This window comes from Cavia porcellus, unplaced genomic scaffold (genome assembly GCF_034190915.1).
Source record: "Cavia porcellus strain 051 isolate PalLab524CR breed Dunkin Hartley unplaced genomic scaffold, mCavPor4.1 scaffold_16, whole genome shotgun sequence".
Taxonomy (NCBI): Eukaryota; Metazoa; Chordata; class Mammalia; order Rodentia; family Caviidae; genus Cavia; species Cavia porcellus.
Window position 1 is genome coordinate 7,991,323 of NW_026947499.1, and position 24,232 is coordinate 8,015,554.

Here is a 24,232-nt window from a genome sequence, read left to right on the forward strand (position 1 = left end):
TTAAATATTTTTGAGGAACCCAGTTTTAGAGATGGCAACAGGCTACCTGATCTTGCTCCCCCTGATTGGATTCCCAAGGTTTTGTATTAAATCTACAAGAAAAACTTCAAAGCTAGGAGGTGTAGCCTGTGCTGGACTCGGGCCAGTTCAGACTGCCTTCGGGCAGAGCTGAGGCTCCACGGCCACACCACACCCCAGCTCCTGCCCTCCCACTTCCTGTGGGCAGGGTGCCCACTCAGCAGAGAGGAAGAGCGGGGAGAGGGAGAGAGGAGAGCAAGAGACGGCGATCTCTGTAAGAAAAGTCAGTATATTTATGGTTTGCTTTATAAAAGTTACTATAATACAATGGTACATAGTATTGAATTCACAAAAATATGAACAAATATTTACAGCAAGACACACCCACAAGGGAAACACTTCTCTTCAAAACAAGTGACATATGGATGGCAGAGTCTATGTACAAACAGCCCTAAAGTTTATCTGTTCTCTTCTTTGCAGAGGGAGAGGAAAAAAAAAAGGAAAAAAAAAAAAAGCAGAACCCTCCCCCTACACTTCAAAAGTAGAGATTTGTTCAACGCAGGGGGAAATGGGCCAACACATAACGTGGATTATTGCAAACCATTCCGGAGTCACCCGGGGACTTGGGGAGAGGGGCCGGCCTCTGCAGGCACACGGCCGCCGGGCGACCCGGGCTGCGGCCAGGCCAGGGTTCCAGTGGGTTCCCCTGGTCTCTCCCACTTGTTTAACGGGGGGATAGCATGAAGACAGCCCCTTGGGGGTTGCATAAGTAACTTAAGTCAGCCGTCTCTACAAGCCACACCATTTCCACGTGTAAAAAATAAATATTTCCTCAGTTGCACAATTAGGCGGAAAACTGCATCGGAAGAGAAGGTCGCCGCTGGGCCCAGGTAAACCCGTCTCTGTGTTAAGGCCACTGATTTCCCAGACCTTTGGAAACCCGTGGGCACAGTCGCACACAGAGAGGGCCTGGGGAGAAGAAATTAAAAAAAAAAAACACAACAAAACCACCAACGACAAAAAAAAAAGAGAAAAGGAAAAAATAACAATTCTTTGTACAGAATTTACATGATAACAAGCTTGACACAAGCTGAGATACCAGAGGCGGCCGCCAGCCGTCTGCAGAGCGGGCTCAGACGCATCTCGGTGGGGACCCGTGGCCGGTCCGGAATGATGTACACGCCGGCTCTGCTTTCGGGGGACTGGGGACTTGCTTTTGTGTGTCTTTTTTTTTTTATTTTTTGTGGGTTTTTTTTTTTTTTTTTTTTTTGGAAGTACAAAGAAATGAGCAAAAAAGTCTTCCCACATGTTTCTACAAGAAACAATGTTCCCAAGAAAAAGTCCTTTATGGCAGTCTATATACAGAAGTTGGTTCTGAACTTCAAAAACCTATTTTTTTCCCTTCGTTTTGATTTTATACACGCACAAAAAAAAATTCATGGAAATAAACCCTGAAAAGGAGGGGTGGGGGGAAGAGGGAGAAAGGGTGAGGGAGGGGGAAGCTGTCAAAAGACGTAGAAGATCTGAGTTTTAAAATCTTTCGCAAGATTTTCCTTTCTCTGGGAGAAACAAAATGCTCACTCCGAAAATAAATATGCTCTAGCAGAGCTGGGAGAGGGGGCCACAGCCGTGGGGTGAGCGGAAAGCTTATCAACAGAAATGCCACACACACGTGGGTTCAGGCAACCCGTATGGCGGGGCTGGGGGACCCGCCTGCCCGGGAGCCCCTTGGCCTGGCCGGTGAGGGCAGCAGAGGCCGGAGACCGCTGTCCTGCGCTCTGCCTGCACTGGGCTCCCTCGTTGCTGGCATCTGAATGAGAAAGTAAACATCGAACCCAAGAATTTGGGGGCGGGCAGGGTGGCGCAATCTGGCCGCTGAGGAGTGGGCCTCGGCTCGGGGTGTCCAGGGGCACAGAGGCCTCTCGGGACGTCCTGGGTCGCACCGATGGGACACAGGGCCACGTGAGGCCTCCGCCGCCCCACTGAGCCCCTCTCATTCTGCCTTCACATTTCAACGGTTAAAATGTCTTTTCTTAGATGGGCAGGGGAAGGAGGAGGACACACAGACATAGCAGCATCCACAGAAGAGACCGGCGCTGGCGGTGAGGGCGGAAGGGACTGCAGGACATGGAGGGAGGGTGCAGGGGACACGGGCGGGGTGGACAGAGACGGGTTGGTATCAGAGCTGAACGAGATCCTGTAAGGAGCATTTTTTTTTTTTAAATGAAAGAGACACAGGTGAGAGACAGAAGCCCTTTCCGCGGCCAGGCGGGAGCTGCGGGCCGGGCCTGGGTAGTGTTGGGGCGCCAAGCCCTGCTGAGGCCAAGGGACAAGGGACAGCACCTGAAATGGGGGGCGTGGTTGGCACCACAGGCCTAGTTGAGGGTCCCCCGGCAGTTCTCAGAGCCACAGAGGCAGGGGATCTTCACGTCCTCGATGGGGAACTTGTAGTCGTAGGTTATCTCCTCATTGACACTGATGTGCTGCTTCGAGTAGATGACGATCTTCTTCTGCGACTCCACCGTGATGACCTTGGCGTAACAGTTGGGCTGCGGGCAGGGGGAGGGGGCGGTAAGGCCCAGAGACAGCCCTCGGCCCTTCCTGCTGGTGAGGTCCCCCAAGCTCCAGACGGCCTCACACCCAGGGCCTGACTCAGGGCCACAGAAGCCCATACCCAGCGGCACACGCCTGCAATCCCGGGACTCTTGGAGGCTGAGGCAGGAGGATCCTAACTACAACCTGGGCAGCTGAGTAACCCATCCAGACCCTGTCTCGATTTTAGCACAGGAGCTGCCAGGGGGGGAACACGCAGATCCTTCTCAAATTAGAAAAGGGCGGGGATGTAGCTCCATGCAAGGACCCTGGCTTCAGTCCTTACTGAAAGAGAAAAAGCAATGGAAATAACTTCCTGGCTCTTCTGCTTTCACTGAGGTGAATCCTCAAATTATGTGGCCTCACTCTGAGCTGTGATACAGTGGTCGTAACCTGCGGTGTCAGGGCCTGTCTTCAGCTCCCGCAGCGGGGTGAGGGGGACACTATCACCTACCCATTCCTCTACCTCCTTGTTATTTTTTGAGACGGGGTCTTGTTAAGTTACGCAGGTGGGACCTGATTTGGGACCTTCCTGCCTCGGCCTTGCGAAGCGCTGTGTGACAGGCCTGTGTTGTGCTGCCTCTAGGGTTCCACGGGCACAGGGACTCGCAGGCCACCTCGCCGTCCACCCCTTGGTCTGGGGTTCTTTTTCCAACAACTGTCGGGTTGGTTTTTGTTTTCTGTGGCACTGAAATTGAACCCAGCGTCCTTGCACTGAGCTTCCTCCCCAGCTCTTTTCTCCCTACGGCACTGAACTGCCCAGGCTGAGTTTGCGCTCGCCACCCTGCCTCAGCCTCCCCCCAGGTGCTGGGTGACAGACGTGCACCCCTGTGCACTGCACAATGCAGTTAGAGAGCTGCTGCGGAGCCCTGTGGGCACAAAGCCAGACGTGTACCGCCAGGCCTTTCCCAGGGCCCTCCAGAGCATGGACCCCAGCAGCCACTGGCTGTGCCTGCTGTGCCACTCCATGGGCGCCAGGTGGTGGCCAGCCATACACTCAGGCCCTGCGCCAACCTCCCGGCCTCCATGGCTACCCGCTCGGCCCCACCATGCAGGACTCACTCTCCCAATGACCTCTGAGGTGGCCCACACAGCCAGGCCTCTGTCACAGTGCATCTGCACCTCGCAGGTCCTGTGGCCACTCTCGCCCAGAAAGAATCTACTCCTGACTAGCACATGGGGACAGTTTTCCCAAGGGGCAGCAAATCCGTCCTCCCAGGATACCCACTCCAGCGGGGCTGGGACCTGAACCCAGGGCCTGCTTGGGCTGCAGCTCCTCAGCCAGGCCAATGAGGCTGAGTGACCAGGCTGGGCCCAATTCTCCCACTCTTGGCTTTTCCCACCCTGATGCCAACCCTCAACCCTGTGTCTTCTCTGCTGCCCCAGGGCCTTTGACCACACCTTGCCCTTCACCTGCAACGATGCCCCACCCTCCATGACACCCCAGCATGGCTCTCTTGTCTCTCAGATCTCAGAAGTTGCTGACTGCCGCAAGGTCTCAACCGGCGCCTCTCCTGGACAGTGACTGTGTCACAGTCCTGAGAGCTGCCCTGTCTCCGACCTAAAGTAACTGTTCCACTGGAACCTGCTAAGTAGCAATGCCAGTGTTGGTCCTCGGTTACACTGGTCCTGTCTCAGGGTCAGCATCACACGTGGCCACTCCACATGGACAGGAGCACACGTGACGGGAGGCTACCACCCTGGAGAGCTCTGTGATGAACAGTTCCATCCTGTGGAGCCTGTTCGGGGAAGGAGCTCCAGGGTCACCGCCAACTGGACCAGCACTTTCCCCAGCACCTGTTATCTTTGTCACTGGCTGCACAAGACTGACAGTGCCTGTTTTATAGAGCAGGCTCCAGACCTCAGGGGACAAAGCCTCCATTTTTGTTTGGTTTTGTGAGACAGGGTCCTGCCATGTAGCCCAGGCTGGCCTCGAACTCCAGTGATCCTCCTGCCTCAGCCTCCTGAGTGCTGAGATTACCACCCAACCTGGCTAAGGACGATCTTTGTACAGCCTCATGTCCCTCCTGTCACCACCACGGGAGCAGGCTGGGGAAGGGAGGCGGTGTGGCGCTGCTGGCAGGTGGGCGGGCACTCACATTGCAGCTGTGGTTGATGAAGCGGGCGAAGTTGCCGCACTTGGTGGCATCGATGATGGTGTCGTGGTCAACCCGGAACATGTAGCTGCTGCCGATGCCCTCGTCCTCGTACCTTTTCTCCCGCATGTCCGCAATTACCTGGTCCCAAAGGACGTCCTGTCAGTGACGGCCTGGCCTGTGCCCCTGCCCTGACCCAGCCCGCAGGGCAGCGCCTACCTGGCGGATGTTCTGGCCCACGTACTCGATGACCATCTCGTCGGCCGCAATGGGCTCCATGGCGAACAGGCCCCAGTCGTGGATGTGGCTCTTGCAGAATTTCAGCTTCTTCTTCCGGAACTGCAGGGGGAGGAGTAAGCCGGGTCCCAGGTTTACCCACTTCCTCCCTCCCTGGCTGCCCAGGCCCGGCGGGGCGGGCAGGGGCCTCACCTTGAGCTGGTTGAACTTGAGCAGGTCGCTGTCACAGCTGCCAGTGAAGGAGGACAGCAGGCGGCGCTGCTCCGACCGCCGCTCCGAGCCAGCCCGGGTGGAGGCGTGGGGCTGCGCAGGGATGCTCATGCCCTGTGGCCGGAGGGGGCCGGAGGGCGGGTTAGGACAGACAGGTTAGGGCAGACAGCTGCGGGCCGGGGCGGTGCCATCAGGGCAGCGCCGTCTGGAGCTCTGGTTACTCTGGGCAGTCTGTCCCTCTCTACCCAGAGTGGCTTCTCTCCTCCCTGCTTCCCAGCTTCGGCCAATGCACCCCAGTGCTTCCAAGGGGAAGCGCACAGCGCTGCTGTCAGCAGCCTCTCAGCTGCCAACCCCAGCTCCGAGGACCGCAGGGCCTCCTGACCTCCGCGGCCCCAGGACCTCAGGTCTTTCTCCCGCACTGGCAGCCCTTTCCACTCAGCTCTGCAGCTCCCATCCTCCCCAGGTGGGCTCCAACCTCCTCCTGTCCTTACCAGCAACCACCTTCCCCTCCCAGCCCCCTAAATCCAGCAGACACCCATGTCAGGCCTGGAAACCCCAGCACCACAGTACCATCACCCCGCAGGGCACCGCCATGGGGTGCCTTCTTTGAAGGTGAACTACTGGGTATGAGAAGCTGCCCTCCAGCCTAAACTTTCTGTTTGGTTTTTTGAGACAGGGTCTGGCTGTGTGACCGAGGCTGGCCTAGAGCTCCTGATCCTCCTGCCTCAGCCTCCCAAGTGCTAGGATCACAGCATCTCCACCGTGCCCAGCCTGCCTATTTTCCCCGCGGCATCTACACATCCTGAGGGACCTGCTCTTTTGCATGTGACTGCTTCTCGCCCCACTAGGCGAGCTGTCCAAGAACAGCATTGCTGCGGCCCGAACAGGGCCTGGCCCACACCGGCGGCTCAACAGAGGCTTTCACAATTAGAAACAAAGAAACATAGCCATGCCCTGGAAACCTCAGGGCTCGCCACCCTCAGGACCCGGCCAGCCACACACCTGGGTGTCTGTGGGGGGCTCGTCGGTGCTAGCGCGGCTGCTGTTGAGGTATCTGAGCTTGTCCTTCTTGTCGATGGTGTAGAAGCCCTCACTGCGGGCGCAGCCTGTCACATGCTCGCGGATGCCATCGTCCCGCTTCTTTTTCTTAGCAGAAGACAGGCTGGTGGGTGGGCGTGTGTCAAGGGCCACAGACACTCTCAGAGCACCCCGGAGACACGCTCCCCACCCTCAGGCTCGTCTCCACCTCCACGTGGCTGCCCACTGGCCAACCCCACCAATGCTCAGTGCCTAGCTGTCTGGCCCTGCCTCAGTCTTCCACCCGACACTGGGCTGGGATGCATACAGCTGCCTGTCGATGGCAAAATACATAAAGGGGACTTGGCAGAGGCCCCAAGAGGTAGCAAATGCTCCGCCAGTTACCTCGATATCATGGAGACCACATAAGGTTTCAACTTTAAGCTTAGGGCAGCACTGTGATTTTAGATCCAGACCTGCCTGGGTTGGAATCTCAGCTCAGCCACTTTGGATCTGTGACCTTGGGCAGTCACTTAACCTCCCTGAGCCTCAGTTTCTCCCTCTATAAAATGGGAATCCTAACGGCCCCACCTCACTAGGCTCCCAGGAAGACTCGACAAGGTGACGAGGGGCCAGATGGTGTGCTGATGGCTGCAGTCTGCTGACTCAGGTTGAGATGTGCCCGGCACAGGATTTCACATGCCAGAGGCAGCTCAGCCCAGAGCCTGGTGAGGCACCATACCAATGCTGGTTGGCAGGTGACAATGACTGCCTCGACTGCACCACAGGGCCTGGACTGCGACCCTGGGAGACGGGCTGAGGGTGGGTGAGGACAGCCCGGGACCATCTGGCAGGATATAGGGGTGGTAGACCCAGAGTGTGTCGTTGAGCCAGTCCATGCCGTTGTCCTGCTGCAGCAGCCGCTCATAGGTGACACACAGGAAGCGGATGTCCTCCTCGTCGATGCCGCCATTCCAGATATCATACAGAATGGTCATCTCCTCGAACTCCGAGCGAGGCCGGAAGAGAGGTTGGGGTGGTGAGAGCTCTGGGGAGGCTGAGGGAGCTACTAGGTCCTCGTGGCGTTTCTTTGGGGGCCGGCGCCATGGGCCTCGTGCTTTGGCCAGCTCCATGTACTCCTCGGTGACTTCGTCCCGCCCACGAGGGCCTGGAGGGATGGCCTCAGAAGGCCACTGGTTGTCCAGTTCCTTGAAGGGCAGCTTGGCGGGCTCGATGGGGGGCGGAGGTGGGGGGGGAGGTGGCTGGGGGGGCAGGGGCGGTGGGGGGGCCGGGATCCCCGCGTTCCGGAAGTCCAGAGTCACAGCCCGGGGGTCATGGGTGCTGGGGAAGATGGGGGTCTGTGGCTGGCCTGGCAGGAGCAGGAGATCCCTCCCGAGGGTCACCCCTGCAGGCGGTCGGACCAGGGGTCCATCCAGGGACAGCATTGACGGTGGGGACCTCCGGGGCCTGCCCGGTTTCCTCTTGATGGGGGGCGGGCAGGGGGCAAGAGGGGCAGGGAGCAGGGGTGGCAGCTGCCCAGGCGCCCGAGCCTGTGCCCTCAGGACTGGGACAGGCAATGCCAGGGGCAGAGGCAGGGGCAGGGGCAGTGGGAGAGGAAGGCCTGTGTCCAGGAGCACCGGGGAGGCCAGGGGGCCAGGGCGCTCGTCACGCCGGCCGGCAGGAAGGGGACACACAGGGAGCAACAGGGGCCCGCTGGATTCAGGGAAGGTGGGCGTGAAGCTGAAGTCCCTGCCCGGTGTCCGCGGGAGCCCCCCGCTGCCCAAGCTGGGGGACTGGGACGGGTAGGAGAAAGGGCTGCCAGGCACCTGTGGGGAACTCAGGGACAGGTTGCTGCTCCCCCCCGAGAGTGGGGCCTCCCCGCTGGGAGTGGCTGGCACTGTCTCTGTGCTCTGTGACTTGGCCAGGCTGCCACAGAGGCCTGGAGTCCGAGGGGGCTGGTCCTCGGGAGGGCGCTCCAGAGGCACAGGAGGGGGCGGGGGCTCCGGGGTCTCGGGCTCTGGGGGTGGGCTGGGTGGGCGAGGGGGCCGGGGTGGTGGCAGGGGTGGATGTACGGGCAGGGATGGCATTGGAGGGGGCTCGGTTTCCACTTCCACGTCTTGCTCTACAGAGAAGCGGGTGAGAATGGGGGCCGGGTTATTGGGGTCTAACTCGAGGTGCCCTAGATAACTGCCTATTGAGTGCTGTCCCTGCACCCCCATCCTGGGAAGACAGACGCTGTCCCCAGTTAACCAATGCAAAGACCACTCGGCACCGGCCGGGGGTCGGGGTCACAGCAGGCATGAACTCGGTGGTAACAAGGTCCCTGGAGCCAAATCGATCAACCTTTCTCTGCCTTTTTTCCCGCTTTTGATTTTTTTTAAACAGGATCTCACCATGCAGTTCAGGCTGGCCTTGAACTCACTACGTAACCCAGGGTAGCCACATGCTTGTGGTGCTTATCCTGCCTCAGCCTCCCGAGTGCTGGGCTTATGCCTGGCCCTCACTGGGAATTACCTTCATAAGGACACGTACTTTTGTTTGCTCGCCCACTGCTGTACTGCTCATGCCTAAAATAGTACTGCGGACCAACAGAACCTGAATATTAAGCTACTGTTCCAACCCCTGTGGTCAGAGGAGTAAAACAAAATAAAAAATGAACAAAGGAGATCAGTTTTCTCTCCTCTCCTGAAGGGCTTAGGTGAGGTGGGTAAAGGCACACTCGCCTACTAAATTAAAAGGAACTCAGTTCCCTCGTAGCTCTGGCCATGTTTTGGGAGCTCGGCAGCAGCGCCGTGTCTAGGGGCCGGGGTGCTGGATGGCACAGACGGCACGTGTGTGACTGCCGGAAGCACAGCTTCCTCAGCTCCGTGCGGCCTGGGGAATGGGGTGCGGGTATGGTGCCTGCAGCCCCTCTCCCCTAACGCGGTGCCCCAAAGCTGCCTCCTTGACTGTTACTAAGTGACCACGATGCTGCCACCCTGGCCCTGAGATACGAAGACAGCCCAGGTCCTTGGGGCTCAGATCCCAGGGCCAGGCTCAGTGCCAGCATCATGTCACCCTGTGCCCTGTGTGTCTGCACAGGGGAGGTGTGTTCCGTGGGTCCCATCCAGGGAAACCCACTTCTGACAGGCTCCCGCACCCACCACCCGATCCCCGCAAGGCCGGAAAGGCCCTACCTGGAGCTCGTTCTGGGGATGTGGGGAGTGGTGCTTCCACCTCCTCGGCAGGGGGCGCTGGTGACATCGTCATGGATGCTTCCTGGTTTGGGCTCAGCTCTTCGGGGGGCTCCTTGAGCCCCACTGGCTCCTCAGCAGCCACAGGCACAGGGGGCTCCTCCAGGTCGGGGGTCTGCTCGCCAGGGGCTCTGTCCTCAGCCTCAATGTCCACCTCTGCTTCTGGGGCCAGCGGCTCCACCGCAGGTGTCCCTGGGGCCAGTGTCACCTCCTCCCTGCCCGGCTCAGCGTCCTCAGCCCCTGCAGGAGGCAAGGTGTCCTCTGCCACTGCTGCCACCGCTGCTGCCACCTCTTCCTCCTCCTCTTCTTCCTCCTCCTCTTCCTCCTCCGCTGCCATCTCCTCTTCATCCTCCGAAGAGGAGGACTCGGATGAGGACTCGGAGCTGGACTCAAACTCCGAAGACTCGGAGCTCTCGCTGGACGACTGGACGCCGGCCTTGGACATCGTGATGCTCACGGTCTCCTCTGGATGTGGGGACACAGGGAGGGGTCATGTCACCATCTTCGGGGTCCCCATCCCCGCCCCAGTTCCTCATGCAGGGCCCCAGCTGAGCACAGCCCTCACACAGCACGGGCCTGCGGCAGGGCTAACTGGTTTCCTTCCTGTCCTCCGCCATCTCTCCTCTCCCCCGCTCCCCTCTCCCTCTGGCACTGGGGGTGGAACCTAGGGCAACGACAGTGACCTCTCAGCTTCCAATGGTACAAACGGCCTGCGGGAGCAGGGGTGCCGCGAGTTCGCCCCCACCCGCTCAGGGCCTTCACACCGAGGGAGCTGTGTCTCCAGCCCTTGACCCTTCAATCTGCAACAAGGGCTCCCTAATGGGCCAGGCGAGGCTGGAGTCGCGATCCTCCGGCTTCCGCCTCCCAGGTGTGGGCCTGGCCGCTGTGCTCACTTTACTTACTCATTTTTTGGTACGCGGGATGAACTCAGGACCTCGCACTTGCCAGGCAGGCATGGTGCCGCTGAGCTACCTCCCGCCCCACAATGATCACAGTGACCACCTCTGGTGCTGTTTGTTTGGTACGTTCCAAATGTCTCTGCCTATTCCAGCCTGGCAGCCCCTGAACCCACTGCCCATCTGCCCTCCGTCTCCATGGACATAGCCACGTTGGGTGTCCTTCACGTACAGTGCTCACGGCACACCGACCGCCGCCCTGGCTGGTCCCTGGGGTACCCGTCACCCCTGCTCACCTCCTTCCGAGTCCCCTTCGTCTTTCTCACTCGCCTCCGACAGTGCAGCCGTGTCGTCATCATTGTCGGACTCTTCCTGGTCATCACTGTCTTCATCGTCACCCTGAAGGCCAGGCACAGAGGGATGCTGAGCCCAGGCCTGGCCCCGCACCTTGCAGGCGGCCGCCCGCCCACCGGCCCCCCTGTACCTTCTCCGACGTGGATGACGTCGATGAGGAGGACGAGACCCGGCTCCTGGGGTCTCGCTCGCCCTGCGCCCCCTCCTCCGCTTCCTCCTCCGCTTCCTCCTCCTCCTCCTCCGTGCTCTCTCGCTCCTCCTCCTTGTCAGACGCCGAGGATGAGGGTGAGGAGGTCGAGGACCCCGAGGTCGAGGACGCCGAGGAGGACGAGGACACTGACAAGGACTCCTTCTCGTCCTCCTCCCCGCCGCTGTCCAGCTCCAGGGGCCGTGCCGGCCGCCGGCGCACGCCCACGCCCTTGGGGTCCCGCTTGGCCAGCTCGCAGGGGGCGTCGGCCGGGTCGCGCTCCCGTTCCCGCTCGGACTCTGGGGAGGGAGAAGGGCGGTGAGCCCGGCCCAACACAGGGCAGGGGCACGGCCTGGGGCCCGGGCGGGCGCCCACCTTCATCCTCCTCGTCCACCGAGGTGGAGGGCCGCAGCCGCTTCTGGTCCCCAGACGAGGCCGAGTCCGGCGGCTCCTTCCTCTTGACCTTGAAGGAGGGCAGGCGGATGGCGCCGCGCAGCCCGATGCCCAGCCCCAGGCCCTCGTAGCCCAGGCCCTCGCCCTTGCCCCACGACTCCAGCAGGCACGAGGCAATCCGGTCTTTGGGCTTCGGCCTGTCCTCATCCTTGTGCTCCCCTGACTTCACGGGGGTCAGTGAGGCCTGTTGGGGGGAGGGGACAATCATGGTAACCTTGTTGCCACCACCCTTAGCACGGGGCAGAGACATCGGTATCCAAAAGCAGTCTGCGTCATGTGCAACAGTCACGCTGTCCTACTTCTGGGCTCAGCGGCACTCACAAACCCAGCATGAGGGTCCACAGGTCTCCAAGCCTAGCACTCTGGGAGACTGAGGCAGGAGGATTTCAAGTTTGAGCCCAGCTCAGGCCACTTAGTCACTTAGTGATACTTTCTCAAAATAAAAGACAAAAGGGCCGGGATTTAGCTCAGTGGCATAAGTGCCTGCCTGGTGACCACGCAGTCATGAGTTCCCGGTACCAAAAAAAAAAAAAAAAAAAAAAAAAAGATAAAAAGGGCTGGGGGTGCGGCTCAGTGCAAATGCCCTGGGTTCAGTACCCTGCACCATCCCCCAGACATACACAAACTTGGCCCCCACATGGCTTCCCAGAGGCTGCCCCTGTGCTTTCAAACACTTTGCCTTGAGGGAGGTGGGGTGGGGGACAGCACCAATGGAGCTGCGTGGGAGCCAGGCTCCCCAGGCAGGGGGCGCTGTATTCTCATCATGAGGGATGAGCCGTCCGTTGGCTGCTCACCAGCTAGGGCCTATGTAATTAAGCCTCATAAAAACTCACCCTGCAGCAGTGCCCCAGGGTTCACTTGGGTTTTACGGTCCCGTTACACAGTTGAGGACCAGGCCCACTGGTATGGCCCACTTGGGCTGTAGTGAAGAGCCTCGAAGTCCTGGCAGCACTGTCCATAGCACACTGGGGACAGCGAAACTGATAGCCCAGGTCATCTCTAGGGATAGCAAGGCAGAGGGGCCAAGGGCAGGGCAGTGGTGGGAGGGCTTTTAAAATGTTAAAGATGCCCGGTACATATGAGGTGCTAGCTACTTAGAAGGCTGAGGCAGGAGGACCGTTTGAGCCCAGTCCAGGGCTGGTCTGCACGCTGGACAGCAAAGAAATGTTCCATCTCAAGAGAAGAAAAAAGAAGAAAAGACAATCTCTCTCATGCAGAGAGAAGGGCTGCAGATAATTTATAAGACTGCCAGGAGACCAACTCTCCGTGAAAGAGGCACAGAGCGCTCGGCCCTGCCAAGACAGGACTGCATGCCAAGGACATGGAGAAGGGCACCATGCTCCTGCTGGTGCCACTGGCCCCAAGCCGCTTCTGAGCACACCAAGCGTGCCAAGGGCAGATGTGGAAGCTGATCAGGGCTTCCGCCTCGCCATCCGTCACCCATGGTGGCCAGCAGTGTGTCCAGGAAGGCGACACACATGACGGTGCCTGGACTCACCTTGGCCATCCGCTCCTTTTTGTCCCACCACTCGTCAAAGGCCCGGAAGGCCACCACCTCCACCATCTTGCGGTTCAGGTCCCGCTTCATGATGGCTTTGAGCTCCTTGAGCACCACCAGCAGGACACCGTCCACTGTGGCCTTGTGCGGGTCTTCCTGGCGGGGCACGTAGCCCGGAGGTGGCACCGACGGGTCAAACTTGGGCAGGGGTGGCCAGTGCTGCCCACGGCTGGGGCCGCTGTTGCCCAGGGAGAAGGGGCCACGGTAGGGCGGCAGGTTGACAAACTGCAGCCCGGCAGAGGCGGCAGCAGCCGCAGCGGCCATGAAGGGTGGGTAGGGACAGGCGCCCTGGCCGGTCATCAGCCGGCTCAGCATCTGCGTCTGCATCTGGAAGGACATGGGCATCCCACCCCACTGGCCGCCCAGCACGTGGCTCATGTCCACCTGCATCACAGGGAAAAGTCCAGGTGGGAAGGGCGGCAGCGGGGGCAAGATGGGTGGGGGAGGGACCCCGGGGGGTGGCGCCGGCAGAGGCGGTGGGGGCACTGCCACGGCGGGGTGGGCTGGGGGTGGGGGAGGGGGAGGGGGTGGTGGCAGTGGAGGTGGCATGGGGAAGCCGGGTTGCGGTGGGGGTGGTGGCGGCGGCAGCGGTGGGAAGCCAGGTGGCGGGGGCAGTGGCAGGCTTGGGGCCAGCACATTAGGGGCTGCCACAGCCGCCGCCCCTGGGGTCACCACCATGGGCTTGGGGCAGTCGGCGCTGGCGATGGGGGCCGAGGGCATCTCATCATCCGAGATCTCCATGTCCTCTCCTGAGGACTGGTGGCCCTGTGGGGAGAGCATGGAGGGTGAGGAGGGGAGGCAGAGCGGCTCCTGGGGTCCTGGAGCATCTGTGTGAGAGCATAGCCGTCTACAGGACTCCAGGAGCTAGGCATGATGACGCACGTCATCCCAGTGCACCGAGGCTGAGGCAGGAAGATGGCCCCGAGTTAAGCCTGACAGTGAGACCCGATCTCAAAAAACAAAAAAGCAACAACAACAACAACAAAAGGACTCAGAAGACCAAGGTGGATCCCAAGCCGCTTGGCCGTGTATCTGTCACTCAGCTCCTCCGAGCCCATTTCTCACGAAGGCCATCGAGGTACCTGCCTCCCCGGTTACATGAGCACCTGTGCATTCCTCCCACAAGCACCGGCTCCACATTTACGTGCCGGGCACACTGTTCTAGCTACTGAGGACACAAATGTGCCCAAGACATCTTGCTCTTGTAGAACTGAACTCCAGGACAGGAGGGGAAGGTCGGCAGTAGTGGTAGTGTACTGCATGGAGAAACAAAGCCGGGAGGGAAGGGTGAGCAGAGCTCTTTTCTGCCCGAGAGCTTCAGTTAAGGATGTGCTCAGAGGATGAACCCCAGGGGTATGGCTCCAGAGGGCGCCCTGTGTGCACAGAGCCCGCCAGCTGCCTGCGAAGGACAGGTTATTTCCATTGTCACCGATGGGGAAGTTAGGACACAGCTAAGTAACTCGTCCAGGCCAAGGTGGCCCCCAGCCGCCCCTATCTGTGGCCAGGATGCCTGGTGTGTGGGCAGGGCAAGAGAGTGGGGGCTCAGCAGCACTGCAGGGTCACAGCCAGGAGCTGTGGTTTCCCTCTTCCCTGCCCCACTCCTCCACCCAGGGCAAGCACAACTTAGTAGGGGTGCTGCGGGGCTGAGAGGTGCAGGCATAGGGTCCCATTTTTTCTCTGCCCAAAGCCCTCACAGAGCAGGGATGTGGCCAGGTGTGGCAGCCCTTGCTTATAATAGCTGCACTCAGGAGCCTGAGCAGGAGACTGCAGGTTCAAGGCTGGCCCACACTACTTATTAAAACAACTATCTGTGGATTCCCCCAAAACCCCAAAATAAACACACCCCAAAGTGGGGCTCCACTATGATTCCTCTGACAGGTGAAGAAACAGACCAGAAGCCGGATGTGGTGGCACATGCCTGTCATTCCAGCACTTGAAAGGCTGAGGCAGAAAGAGTCCCACAAATTCAAGGCCAGGGTCAGGGGTTCAGCTCAGCAGCACAAGTGCCCTCCTGGCAAGCACGAGGTTGTGAGTTCAACTGCCAGTACCCCCCCCCCAAAAAAAAATTCAAGGCCAGCCTGAAACACAGAGACCCTGCCTCAAAGAAAGAAAAGGAGAAAGAGAGAGAAAATGCAAGAAAGGTAGGAAGAAAGACCAGTTAACCAACTAGAAAGCCCCAGTAGGGCTGGAGGCCCCCCCCCCCCAGGCAGGCCGATGGAACGCAGAACAAGGTAGGGGCAGAATGGGGGAGGAGTCGAGGGCGCCCCAGACTGGGGACCTGGGGCTTTGGGGAGTAGGCTGCACAGAGCTGGAACCAGAAGGAGGCCCCTGGGTCCTCCAGTGGGGTGGAGCTAGGCCTACACACCCCTCTGTAGAAAGGAGGCAGGGGGTGTCTGGAAGGACCGGGGGAGCTGAGGGGGCCTAGGAGGGCATCTCAGGGTGGGAGAGTAGGAGGAATCCAAACCTAGGAAAGGAGCGGCAAGCTTCAATTTTGCTAGGTGCCTGCGCACACAGAGACAGACAGACAGACAGACACACACACACACACACACACACACACACACACACACACACACACCCTCCCAGCCCTGCCCAGCACAGAAGGAGCAGGCCGGCACTCCACAGCGCACCCCTAAGCAGAGCAAGTTCCTGCCAGCCCAGCAGAGAGAGGGTTAAGGCCGCCAGCAGCCAGCCAATCCCTGGCCCAGGCCCTCCCTGGGCGGTAGGTGGGGCCCGGCAGGAGCCCACAGAAGTCACACATGCGCGAGTACTGCCGCTGGCCCTGGCTAAACCAGGAGGCAGGTGCTCTCACGGTCAGTCCCCGCGTGTGAAACTGAGACGCAGGCAGGGAAAGTGCCTTCCTTCCCTGGGGTCACAGAACGCCCAAGTGGCAGCTGCGGCTCAAGGTCTGGGTCCTGCACCTTTACCACCCGCCCCCCGGCGCCTGGGGAGACAACAGCCCCCCCCCTACTGGCCCCTCTGCGTGGCTCTCCCTGCTCCACCTGTGCGCGCCACAGCTGGGGCCACCGTGCTCACACTTAGACCCCCTGGGGCGGCCCCAAGTCTGGGTGTTCTCTAGGCCGCCAGCAGGGGGCCTCCGAGGTCCATCCTGGAGTTCAGCCAAGGGTTCTATCGTGGGGTGGACCAGACTACTGCTCTAGATCCTCAGTTTCTCCTTCCATACTATGGCCCCGTGGGGGCCTCGACACAGTGAGCACCCTGGACCCAAAGCCGCCCCCTACACCTGTTCACTTGTCAGCTCCCCTTGCCTGTACTCCAACACCAGAAACCGCATCCCTAAGCTGCTGGCTGGGGACACCTGTGGTCCCTACCAGGCTGGGTGCCCGAGTTCCTCCCTGAGGCACCGAGGCAGCCTCAGGCCCCAGGGAGGGACTCTGCTCCCAGCCACCCACCCTCTCTCAGAGAACCTGGCCTGAGGCACTGGGCAGAGCTTCTGAGGCTGAGGGCACAGGACAATCAGCCGCTTGCCTCCGGTCACTGCTCCCCCACCACCACCACCAAATGACCTCTCACTGCTTCCTCCTGGAACTGGCAGCAGTGCTTTACCTGCCCAGCTCTCCCCTGGGCAACAAGCTCTAAGAGTACAGTTCTCTGGCCAGTCCCTCTTTCCTGGTCTACCTGAGCACCACCCCAGCCCTGCTCATTGCTAACCCACCCAGCACAGAAGGGGCTGAATCAGCCCCACAGCTCTGACCCTCTGTGGTCTCTGCAAACTCCTCCAAACAAGCTCAAGTCTCAGGGAAGTCTGTACTTCACTGACACAGCAGCAGACCTTGGCTTGGCTGTGTTTTCCCTTTTCTCCATGGCAGCTAGGGAGCTCAGATTCCAACCAACTCAGCTGCTCTGTCACAGCCCTGGTGCTTTTCTGCAGTTTTTTACTTTCACACTGTTCTATTGGCTTCCCCGGCCCTATTATTCCTGTCTTAGCCAGTTATCGTAAGCCTTTCAAGGGGAAAAGAGGGAGAGCTCAAGCAGACAGAATCCATCCCAGACAGAAGGAAAGATGCGGTGGTACCTCATCCATCTTTTCTGAAGTTGGGGTCCTATCTCCACCCAAGTCCAAGGTCACATCAGCTGTAAGCCCAGAAGGGTCCGGGGGGCCGGGCTCAGGTGGGGGTCGAGGCCCCAGGCCTAGGTCCAGCTCATCGTCCTCATCCGAGTCGGGCAGTGGGGTCGGGCTGATGTCCTCCAGGCCCGTGCTGGAGGGCGGTGAGGAGGATGGCGAGGGGCCACGGAAGCCTGGCTGGGAGTTGGCGCCAAAGGGGGCGAGTGGGGAAAGCTGGGAGGAGGAGGAGGAGATGGGGCTGCCTTCCATCTGCAGCTCGGTATCCGAGTCCTGCTCCCGCAGGAAGGGCAGCTTGGTGCGCTGTTCCTTCAGGAGCATCTCGATGCGTGAGTCCAGGCTGTCGTGGGGTTTCTCCGGGCCGGCAGGTGACGACTCCAGCGTGGGGGTCCCCGGGCTGTCACAGGGCTCCGGACTCCAGCCGAAGGTTGGCTGGCCCCCCAGCTCCATGCTGTTGGTGTCAGGGGGTGGTGGCCCAGGTGGGGTGCCCGGCTTCTCCTTGGCCAGGGGCTCGGCGGGTGGCAGCGGCGGGGGTGCTGGTGCCCTGCGGAAGTCCGTGCTGTCCCGGGCCCCAAAAGCTGCGGCAGCTGCTGCAGACTCCTCTGGGGGAGGTGGGAACGGGGGCGCTGAGGTCTGGTATGGGGAGAAAGCTGACTTGAAGGTGGGTGTGGGAGCCCCCTGGGCGGGTGGTGGAGTGTGGGCGAAGGTGACCGAGTCCTGAGGCTGGGCCTTGAAGGCAGGGCCGCTGCTGCCTCCGGTGCTTCCCAATGGCCCAAACGGGAGGTCCGAGGAGCCTCGGAAGGTGGCTGTGGCCCCGGCCACGGCAGCCACTGCAGAGTTGTGGACATAGTGGTGCTCGTGGCGGCGGTTGTATGCGTCCGTGAACTTGCTTTCATGGCGCCGAGCCTTGAAGGGGGCGGCTGGGTCTTGGCTGAAGAGGTAGGAGGGCGTGGGCTGGCGGCTGGAGTAGCTGGAGTCTTGCGAGAAGGGGGTGCCCAGGCGCGGTGTGAGCGGGGTGCCCTGTCCGTAGGAGTTGGGTGTGTCCAGACGGCAGCTGGAATAGGCTGTGTCCTGGGAGAAAGGTGTCCCACCGCTGTTGGGGGTGACTGAGGAGGAGCCAGAGCCACAGCCTGCAGACAGACTGCCATCCTTGAGGCGCTTGAGGGCGTCCGACAGCTGGAGAGAGACAGAGACATCAGGCCGCAGTGTGGCCGCCTGGCTCGGCAGCCAGGCCGCTCAGAGCAACTGTTCCACAGCATAAGTAAAGGACGTGGACTCTTGGATATTCCTCTACTCTAGGATTAGCTAATTTTTATCTTCAGGAACTTTTAAGGATTTTTCTTAATCCAGAGGAAAGAGAAGGCCCTGACATCTTGCTAGAAGCTGTGATTTTCTTCCAGTTTCCAGTGGTCAGACATCAAAAGCAGCCTAGCAGAGCCAGGAACAAGGACTAGGATTTGGGGATAGAGAGGGTGGCCAAGGGCTCTGCTCTGCCCGGCCCCACAGTCTTCGGGTCTGAACAGTGTGACAGGGGAGCCCTGACGGCAGCCTGGCTGACCGCAGTGCAGGCCACTCTTGGGGTGGGTGCCTGAGTTGGGAAGATGCAGTGCTAGCTTCCGTGTGGGGTTGCCAGGTGAGTGTCCCAGGAGGCAGTGGTCTGGGTTCTGGAGTTGGGGGACTGAACCCCACTTTCTCGGGGCAGATGCAGAGGGGCCCCGAACACTAGTACCCTGGACAGAGCAGAGTTCCTGCATTAAGATGGAAAAGGGGGGGTCCATGGAACCCCGAACCTCTGCCTGAGCGCTGCAGGGAGGTCCGTCTGTACAGGCCCAGAGGCCACCAGAACAGGACCTGGATCCAGGGCAGCAGCTGATCGAAGGCTGGGAAGAGGCTCTGAGATGCCTTTGGCTGGGCTGTGGTGGCTGGGGGGGTCTCACAGGGACACTGGTGAGGCTCAGGGAGTGGGGGACATGGGAGAGAGCTGGCGACTGACCACGCACCTGCAGGGTCTCATTCACAATTGGAGAGATGGCGTCCAGTTCACCCACCGGGAGGGTCTGGGGGGTGTATCGGCCGGTGACCAGCAATTCATAGAAGCGCATGCGGGTCTCCCCTGAGACAGGCAAAAGAGGGGGAATTCAGGAACCTTCCAGGATAGGGGAGCCCCCAGGGGTCTCCAACCTGCTTGGCCTCCTGAGCCCCAGGCTTCCAAGCGCCCCCACCCTCCCTGTTCTTCTTACCTGTGTGACAAAGATGCAAAAGTGCCTGGTGTTTCGGATGCTAACATTCAGAGTTTTAATTCCTTGAGGGGCTGGGACTCCCCTGATCTAATATTTGCCCCTTCCTGGGCCATGGGGCCCAAAGAAAGGCCGGGTATGCCCTCCTGCTCTCCTCCTGGCTTCCCTTTTACTGTCCCGCTAAACAGGCAGCCAGAGAACAGAGAAAGTCACAGGACACTGAGGTGACAGTGTGTTAACTGCCTGGAGCCAAGCGACCCGACAGTTTGCAAAACACAGCCTAGTAACATACTGCTGTGACATCGGGGGACCCAGGAGGGCCCCGAGTCAGCCCAGGGTCTGCTTGGGGCCCGGGCCCACCTCACAGGGTCCTCCTGGTCCCCCCCTGGGCTCTGCAGACCTGTGTCCCTCAGAAGAGAGATCTTCACAGGGCAAGTAGTTAGCGGTATTTATAGCCTCTATAGAGCCCCAGAGGCCGCCGCTTACATATGCAAAGGAGATGCATTCCTTGAGCTACACTTTACACTTTGCTGGTCTCTTTCTCGAAATACAAACTTAGGCGGGCAGCAGTCTCCGAGGGCTTGGTTTTTTTCAGAAGTGAAATTGTGGTGAGACCCGGCGGCTCCTTAAGATGTGGGCACGTGATGGGGGAGGGACAGCAGACTCACCTCTCAGGGGGACAGCAGACTGCAGCCACCCATGGGAGTGGGCCGATTTCAAAGTCTGCATACCCCTGCCCCCAGAGATTGAGGAACTGTTGGGGGGTGGACTGTGGGTTGGGCAGAAGCCACAGGCTTGTGCCCCTGCCAGGAGTCACAACCAGGCAGAGGGCTGGGCACCCTGCAGGGGATAAATGTGCCCACAAGGGCCGCCATACCCATTCCCAACACCCCGAGAGCTCTAAGGGACCCAAATCAGTACGAGTCAGCTTTGAGAAGCAAAACAACACCAGCAAAAGTTTGGATGTCCCTCTCCAGGGCTTGATGTGTTCAGCTGTCCCCAGAGCTTATGCTCAGAAAACCCTGGAGCTGCACCTACGTCCTCCCAGCCAGGGTTCCCTGGTGGCCCCAGCAACTCTGGACCTGGCAGTGTCAGCCCACACTGGGCCTGGTCCCACAGCGGCTGGCACCTTTCAAGCAGGTGGGAAGTTTGTAGAGGCTGCAGGAGAGCTTTTGAAGGACCCCTCCCCGTTCCTAAAGCCCCTGCAGCTGGCACCCAAGGGAGGATCCGAGGCCCCGGAGGGTGGGAGGTGTGGCTCCCTAGCCCGGCTGTGTAAGGCGGGGCTTGGTGAAGGGAGGTGCTGCGGTCTCTTTAAGAGAGAGGAGGGAGGAAACACTGTCAACCCCAGCACCCAGACCAGCCCGCCCCCTTGGCTCTGCGGGGAGCGTTATCAATGAACAACTCCGCGGCCCCTCGAGCTTCGGGGGAAGGGGTGTCGGGCAGGACCCCAGTGCTTACAGCGTTCTCCTTAGGTGTGGGACTGATCTCCTCTTTGTGTGTTTAAAGGCGCCCTACTAGCGCGCCTTCAGACCCCACAAATAAACTCTGCCTCCTCCCCTATCACATGTAACAACACCGGGGACCATCCAAACCCAGGCCACCAGGGTTCCGGGAGGGACCCTGAGGGCTGTCACAGTGGGGAAGCCTCTAGGTGGTCCCTACGGGTACTGTGGCCAAGGACCCGGCACATTTGGTAAATTACAGCTTGTTTCCTAGCAACGGACAACACATTTAGCTCCCAGTGACTCTGCCCTCAGGAGGGGGCAAAAAAATAAATAAGATTAAGGGATGATTCCTGAGGAGGACTGGGGAAGGGGGCGCTGCCTAGCCTGCGGCCAAACGAACTCAGGGAAGGGAAAGGGTCCTGAAGCCTGCAGCTCGCCCCCTGGGCACTTACCTTTGGTGTCCAGCTCCACGTGGATTATGTTGCCCATGACCGATGTGCTGTGCAGGTGCTGGACGGCCTCCTTGGCGCCCCTTACCGTGGCAAAGACCACCTTGGCAATGCCCAGGTGCTTCTTGGTCTTGGGGTTGTACAAAATCTCCACCTCCTCCACCTCCCCATACTTCTTGCACATGTCCCTCAGGAAGTTTTCGCGGATGTTATCATTCAGCTTGGCAAATGTCACCTGCTTCGGAGGCACTGGGCCCACGTAGAACTCATCGATCTGCCAGGGGCCCGAAAGGGGAAGAGAGTTTGGAAAACATTGAAACCGAAGAGGAAAAACGTAACATTCCCTTACTCAGCCCAGCCTTTTAACAACAATGAACCATTTTTTTAAAAAAAATTTGGAGGGGGGGGAATGCACGCAGGCGGGCGGGCCCGGGAAACCTAGGATTAAATCGTTTGGAACGTGGAAGTCCTCGGGGTTCGGAAGGAAAGGGGAAAAAGAAACAGTTTCTCTTTCCCTAGCCTCCATTCCGGTCCCTTCTCCTTACTGCAGGGTCAAAGGGTGACCCTTTTGGGCCAGGAAGTTGTCCCCCCACAACCTGCCGGCTGGGAAGGGGGGCGGGTCCCCAGTCAGGCCGCTAGGTGGGTAGGAGCCAGGTGGGGACCCGGAGCCCCAAGCTGGGCCGGCGGGACACACTGTATCAGCGCCCCATTACAGTTTCTCCCACTGTTATTTTGTTTCCAGTGGCCAGGAGGGGACACCGCTTCTCCCCCCCTCCCCGCCAAAACTTCCCGGGCCCTGCTCGGCGGGAACTCGGAATCCCGCAGGGCTGGGCCGGGACTGGCGTTATTTTCGAACTCGGGGGAGTTGGGGCGGGGACGACCGATCCACGGGGCAGGGGGAAAGGGTCCCACCTTGAATTTGGGCACCGAGAGCTCCAGCTCCTTGTTTTTGGTCCAGATCCCGACGACCCGGGGATCTTCGACAATTTCCACCGGGCGGTTGCTGGACATCTGTGGGGGGAGGAAATTGGGGGACGGTGTGGAATGGGAAGGCTGCCCCCCCTCCCCAGGCAGGGGTCCACCCCTCTCCAGGCACCCGTCAGATCGGGGCTGGGGCCCGGCTGACAGTTGGCGAGTGGCCGGGAGGGGGTCCCTCGGCCCCTCTCGCGGGGGTGGCCTCGTACTCACCGCCAGGCTGAAATGCTGCCCATCATAGCGGTACAGTTTATGGTGCCCCTTTTTCAGAGCCGGGTCAATCATCAACTTGTAACTTCTCCAATGGTGGTTCCTCCTCTCGCCCGAAGGGCCGGGCTGCGGCGGGGGCTGCTGGTGATGGTGGTGGTGGGGGTGACTGTTCTCCATGCCGTTAACCCAACCTGGAAACCAGCAAGTTGTTGTCGTCTCCGCCGCGGGGGCGGCGGCGGGGGCCGCTTCCACACACACGCGCGAGCGCGACTCCGATCGGCCTGCCCCCACCCCCTCCCACCTGGAGCCAGCGCGCCCCGAAAGGAGCTGTCTCGCCGGCTCCCCCCTCTAAAATAAAATTAAAAAAAAAAAAAAACAACAACACGAAGAATGGAGCGAAGCGAATAACCCTTCCGGGAACATTACGCGCCCGCCCGCCCGGCCGCCGGCTCCGGGAGGTGCTGGGAGGCTTCCGGGGGTCCCCGCTGCGGGCCGGCGGGGCCCGGGGCGCCCGGAGAACGCGGACTCCGGCCCATGGTGCCCGCCCGGCCGCCCGGCGTGGCGCGCGCTCGGCCCGGCCCGGCCCGGCTCGGCTCGGCTCGGGCGCGGGGCTCGCGGCGCAGGCCTGGCGCCACCCGCCGGCCGGGAGCCGCGGCCCTGGGACTCGGGCCGGGGGCGCCGGGGGCCGCCCGCCCGCCCGCCCGCCCGCGGCCTCTCCCTCTCCCGGCCCGCCGGCCGGCCGCGCTTACATCCCCGCCGGGCGCCGGCCTCCCTGCGCCGCCAGCCAGTACATGGTGTCCCCCGCGGAGCCGAGGCCGGGGCGGCCGGACGGGCGGCCGGGGAGGGGGGGCGCCGCCGCCAAGCGCGGCTGCCGGGCCCGGAGCTGTCGCCGCCGCCGCTGCTGCTCGCGCTGCTGTCGCTGCTGCCCGGGAGGCGGCTGGCGGCGGAGGCTCGGCTCCCAGTGGCCGCACATCCCACAATACACCGCCAAGGAGCCCGGCCCGAGCGCTCACCCTCCTCCTCCTCCTCCTCTCCTCCTCCTCCTCCTCTTCCTCCTCCTCCCCTCGCCCTCCGCGCCGCTTCCCCGGGCTCTCTCCCGGCGGCGGCAGCAGCTGCGCCGCCAAAGCCCGGGCCCCAGCGGTCCCCCACCCTCGCCCGCGCGCTCCCACACTGCTCCCCCTCCCCGGGGGAGGCCTTTTAATTTATTTATTCTGCTGGGACTGAGGTGGGGGGCTCAACTGGCGGGGTGGGGGTAGGAGGACTCCCCGGCTTCTACCTCCCGCAGCTGGCTACGGCGACCTTCGAGTCGCGGCAGCCACGGCGTGCGCCCGGGGCCTCCCCAAGTGTTTGCAAACTGCGGGGCCCGGCGGTGGCCGCGTGAGGACTCGGGGGAGAGGGCCGGGCTTCTTGGGGGGGGGTCGATGGTGTGTTTTGGACGCGGGTAAACGTGCTGGGGGGGTGGACAGACGTGGACCCCGAGGAGTTGCAATCGAGGTTTCCGCGCCCGGGCTTCCTCTCCGGCCCGGAGGCCCCCCCCCCCCAGCCGAGCTGGGGAGGGGAAAACAGGATTTGAACCACATTAGCATTCGCATTCCTGGGAATGTTGCAGCCCTCGCCTGGAACTGGGTGATAGCTTTTTTTTCCCCTTCTGTTTTTATTTTTGAAGGGGAGCAGCCCTGTAATTGTCCTGAACACATGCTTCTCCTCTCCACCACCACCCCACCTCTTTTCCTCCAGCCACCAGCGACAGTCTCCCCCCTCCTTTTTTTGCATTTATCTTTTCCTTCCCCTTTCTTTATTAAAGGTCCGGGAGTGGCGGCGGCCAATCAGCGCGCGGCTTCCATTTTGTGAGTTCAACTCCGAGGCTCCCGGGCTTCCCGAAGACGCGTTCGCAGCCCCCTCTGCCTCTTCTCTCGGGCGGCCGAGGCGAACGAACCGCCTCACTGGGGCTTAGTGGCGGTGTATTTCATATTGGGGCTCT

General features: G+C 60.7%; 1 protein-coding gene across 2 annotated transcripts; it reads right to left on the reverse strand.

Moving 5' to 3' along the window:
* Positions 1-287: 287 nt before the first annotated feature.
* Setd1b (SET domain containing 1B, histone lysine methyltransferase) lies at positions 288-23,134 on the reverse strand. 2 transcript variants are annotated; one of them, XM_063225583.1, is made up of 17 exons: positions 23,001-23,134; positions 22,255-22,442; positions 21,979-22,077; positions 21,070-21,340; positions 18,936-19,048; positions 16,888-18,111; positions 12,792-13,616; positions 11,216-11,477; positions 10,784-11,139; positions 10,596-10,698; positions 9,347-9,868; positions 7,030-8,292; positions 6,156-6,322; positions 5,136-5,267; positions 4,926-5,045; positions 4,710-4,847; positions 288-2,567 (listed from the first exon to the last, which is right to left on the reverse strand). In XM_063225583.1, the coding sequence occupies exons 2-17, from the start codon at positions 22,426-22,428 to the stop codon at positions 2,394-2,396; spliced, it is 5,943 nt and encodes a 1,980-aa protein (XP_063081653.1). In that variant the 5' UTR covers positions 22,429-22,442; positions 23,001-23,134; the 3' UTR covers positions 288-2,393. The 2 variants fall into 2 exon arrangements, with proteins under 2 accessions (XP_063081653.1, XP_063081654.1); XM_063225584.1 differs by lacking the exon at positions 16,888-18,111.
* Between the last annotated feature and the right edge of the window lie 1,098 nt (positions 23,135-24,232).